Raw genomic sequence first — 3,887 nt, forward strand, 5'->3', positions numbered from 1 at the left:
TTTCTTTCTTTTTTTTGATTATGATGATGTATTTTGTATGTCAGGGATCAAATTTAGAGTTCCATCACCTGAAGAAATTCAACATGACTATGAATTATATCTCCTCCTACCGCATCACTTCGGTGGGTTATGATCCAGCGACCACTTTGCTCATAAACTTTCAGGTTGGAGTGTCTGAGCAAGCATATGGTCGTTTGAATTTGATGGTCTTTGTTGCTAGACCTCAAGCTGATAGGCCTCCCAGCAATGAAGTTGTTAGGCCACTTGGTAAAGACAGAACTAAATTCCATTTTTTTCTTTTTAAACCTATTAAAGTCCTATATAAAATCTCACTTGCTTATTATTTAATGTTGCAAAGGTGTCACCAATGATCCCTTCAAACCGGATGCATGTGATGATAATGGATTCCCTTTCTGGCCGACAGATTTTAATGATACAAAACGATTCCACCTGGTAAGATTATCACACAATATCAGTGATTTATTGGACTTCTGTACGTCGTTGATATGATTTATTGCTTTTTGCAGCTGAAGGAATCCGAGTTGCAAGGCAACGACTGTATTCGTCTATACTTGGAACTTGCTCTCTGTGCCAATGATAGGAATATTCCTGACGTGAGTTTCTTCTGTTCTTCCATATACCACCAACAACGAATGTTAGCTAATGTTTTTTTTTCCTTTTGTAGAGCCATGTATCCCAGCTACAGATTGTGAGAGTTGCAATGGAAACTTTTGAGGATGTGGACGTCATAAATGCCAATTTCTACATAACGTTGAAAGGCTTGCCCGTGGCTCGGGTTGGTGAGGATGGTGAGCATGTTGAGCGCAAAGTCATAATTAGAAGGTATGTGGATTTATCTACCGGATACTTGATTCTCAAGGGTGGGTTTGGGTTTTCGGTTGGAGAAGACACTAGCGAGCGCCATATGACTCGCCGCCGGACCCAGCAAAAAATATCTCTGGGGTCAAAGGTGCTTCAGGAGAAAATCGAACTCTGGTATGGGGGTTCAGTGGTAAAGTTTTTTACCAACTTCACTGTGATGTAATTGTGTTATAGCTTACAAATACTAAATCTTCTTATTTTTTGTGGTGCAGTTGAACCCAGACCTCTTCACGTGGGTACGCCTCTGGCCGGACCCTTGAAGAAGCTTACGCTGCTTTCGACGCTGAGCAGAGGCAAAACCCGACGTCTCGCCCATGCCCAACTATCTACATTTCTGATTATTGGAAAAATTTAGATAAAAATTTAGGTGCTCCATAGAATGGATAAGATAATAATAGACTTTGATAACAATAATGTTGTACCTTTAAAAAAAAAGTTGTACCTTGTTGACTTCAGCTGAGAATGTTGTTACAACTTAAAAGTATTTTCTTATTTTTTGTATTAACAATTTACATTTAAAAAAGTGTGCCCGTGCATAGCACGCTACTCAGGATGAATTTAGTTGCAAATCTCAGGTGAAACCAGTTTGTTAAGTTAGAATTTGGATGAGTTTTTAGTTGAGGAAAATGCCTTATTCAGTGATGACGATGCTTCAGTCAGTGATTTCGACGAAGAAGCGGACATAGGCAACAACAAGGATTATATTCAGACTAAAGATGCTGATTATTTAGAAGCAAACAATGAAAATCAGAATAAATACGAACTTGTAGTAGAATGGAGTTTAGTTCTGATGAGTCTGCATATAAAGCTTATACATTATATTGCTTTATTATTTAAAGCCGGGAAACTTGTCATGGTAAAGAGCGTCCCATCAGCTATGCCTTCGCATGTGATGACTTGTTTCAAGTTACCGGTTTCCCTTTGCAATCAAATTCAATCTGCAGTTACAAGATTTCTGCTCGGGAAATACTGCCAGCGTGAATCTTTCACTCAAGTACCGTATCACACAAGGAAGCAGAATCGCATGGCTGGCGAGGGGTATTGATAGGTAGAGACCTCATGATGAGAAACATGGGATGGTCTGTGGGAGATGGTAATTCGATCAAAGCGTGGCATGACCCATGGCTGAGTACATCTCAACAGCACCATGGATTGCTTGGGGGAATATGGACAGCTAGAAACAAGCTGGTCTTTAATGACAGAAGGTTTACGGAGGCAGAGGTGCTAAGTTAACAAAGGCAATACTTGCGGCGAAAGAATGGCTGACGGAAGAAAACAAATTGTGATCATGTCAAACACAGAGAGGAAAAGCACACTCACCAGGGACTAGTCGTCCAAACAGATGCCGTTTGGAACGAGATTTCTAACAATGCAGGGACGTTGGGATGGATTCTCAAAACAAAAAGGTGGTAATCAGAGCTTCGTCTTGTTTGACATTCTTCCTCCTTGTTATTCACGCTTCTTCTTCACTCTTCTGTTTCTTGCGCCTCAAGTCTCTTCTTCTTCTCCCTTCTTTGTAGCTTGTTCTCTCTGCTACTCTTCTTGGGAACTTCTCTTAGATCCCCTTCGTCTGTAGATTTAATCAAAAGTTCAATTCCAATTAAAAAAAACTTATCTTTTTAACTAATGCTCTTCTTCTCCATCTCCTTCCTTCTTCCTTGTTGTTTGATGATCGTGAGATATATAACAAACAATAATCAGACTTGAAGTTAATTATGTTGTTTTAGCAAATTGACCTGATCTAAAGACATCAAATTCTAAAATTTGAAAGAGGACAAAAGAGAGTAACGCGTATCTCAAACTTTTGTGTGAAAACTACAATCTGTCTTCTTTTAGGGCATTGAGAAGAAGCCTCAAGCAGCAGCCGACGAGGAATAGCGTTAAGTCGACGTCTTCCTTTTTTTTTCGTAAAGCTATTTCCCTTTATTTTTTTTTAGTTTTAATTTCCTTTTTTTAACTAATCCACAGGGGTGCACCCAAGTTTTGTTCATATAATTAAAGAGATAGGGAAATAAGCATCTCCTCGTAAAACCTAACATCGCCACTTCCTTTCGAAACCTAAATCGACCAGAACAGCATCGATCAATCATGTCTTCTGGTATTCCTGTTCAAGATAGCCAGGAGTTCGTCCGTAGGCAGATGAATTACTGGGAGCAAGTGAGTGAATCAGGGGTAAATCTTTCTTCTTCTTCAATTTATATGTTTGTTTGTTTGTTTGGATATGATCACATTCGGCTGAGACTTTTGAATTTTTTTTTTGTTTGTTTCATAACTAGGGTTTTGATATCGAACATATCTCAGCACCGCCAATGGGACTCTTGACTTACGATTGTGAAGACAAGAGGAATCTGTTTCCTAATCGTCTGTTGGTCAATCTCTACGCTAGACTCGGTATCTATCGTTACAACCTCTCTAAGGTAAATAATAATTTCAGTTTCTTTTCAGTATTTTTGATTAATTTCTTTCTTGATTGATTATGATCATTGATGTATATTTTGTATTTTGTATTCCAGGGAACAAATTTAAAGTTCCACCACCTGACGAAGTTCAACATGACTAATAACTGTATCTCCTCATACCGCATCACTTTGGTTGCTTATGATCCAGTGACCACTTCGCTGGTCACCTTCCTGGTTGGAATCTCTGAGGAGGAATATGCTCGTTTGAATTTGATGCTCTTCATTGCTAGACCTCAAGCTGATAAGCCTCACTGCCAAGAACCAGTTAGGCCAATTGGTATTAGAAACGAACTTAAATTCCTTCTCTCTTTCTTATAATTTTATTAATGTCTTGTATAAAATCTCTGACTCGTAGGTTCCACCATTTATCCCTTGACACCGGATGCATGTGATGACAAGGGATTATTACCTTTCTGGCCGACCAATTTTGAGGATACATCACGTTTCCGCCTGGTACACAATATCACTTTTTTCTTCTCTCTTTCTTGATTTCATTTATTGGCCTTTTGTCAGTCATTTATATGATTTATTGCTTTTGCAGATGAA

At 38.9% G+C, this 3,887-nt stretch overlaps 1 protein-coding gene across 1 annotated transcript; it reads left to right on the forward strand.

The window, feature by feature from the left end:
• Window positions 1–2,851: 2,851 nt before the first annotated feature.
• On the forward strand, window positions 2,852–3,839 carry LOC130503159 (UPF0725 protein At1g23960-like). The gene is made up of 4 exons (XM_056997829.1): window positions 2,852–3,054; window positions 3,159–3,299; window positions 3,396–3,618; window positions 3,697–3,839. The coding sequence occupies exons 1-4, from the start codon at window positions 2,971–2,973 to the stop codon at window positions 3,828–3,830; spliced, it is 582 nt and encodes a 193-aa protein (XP_056853809.1). The 5' UTR covers window positions 2,852–2,970; the 3' UTR covers window positions 3,831–3,839.
• The last annotated feature ends 48 nt before the right edge of the window (window positions 3,840–3,887 follow it).

Source organism: Raphanus sativus, unplaced genomic scaffold (genome assembly GCF_000801105.2).
Source record: "Raphanus sativus cultivar WK10039 unplaced genomic scaffold, ASM80110v3 Scaffold0839, whole genome shotgun sequence".
NCBI classification, from domain to species: domain Eukaryota; kingdom Viridiplantae; phylum Streptophyta; class Magnoliopsida; order Brassicales; family Brassicaceae; genus Raphanus; species Raphanus sativus.

Excerpts from the sequence above, each read along its gene's own strand:
- LOC130503159 (XM_056997829.1), top strand. The coding sequence starts at position 2,971 with ATGTCTTCTGGTATTCCTGTTCAAGATAGCCAGGAGTTCGTCCGTAGG. Across the intron at positions 3,300-3,395 it reads ATCGTTACAACCTCTCTAAG|GGAACAAATTTAAAGTTCCA; the intron begins GTAAATAATAAT and ends TTTGTATTCCAG. Across the intron at positions 3,619-3,696 it reads AGAACCAGTTAGGCCAATTG|GTTCCACCATTTATCCCTTG; the intron begins GTATTAGAAACG and ends TCTGACTCGTAG.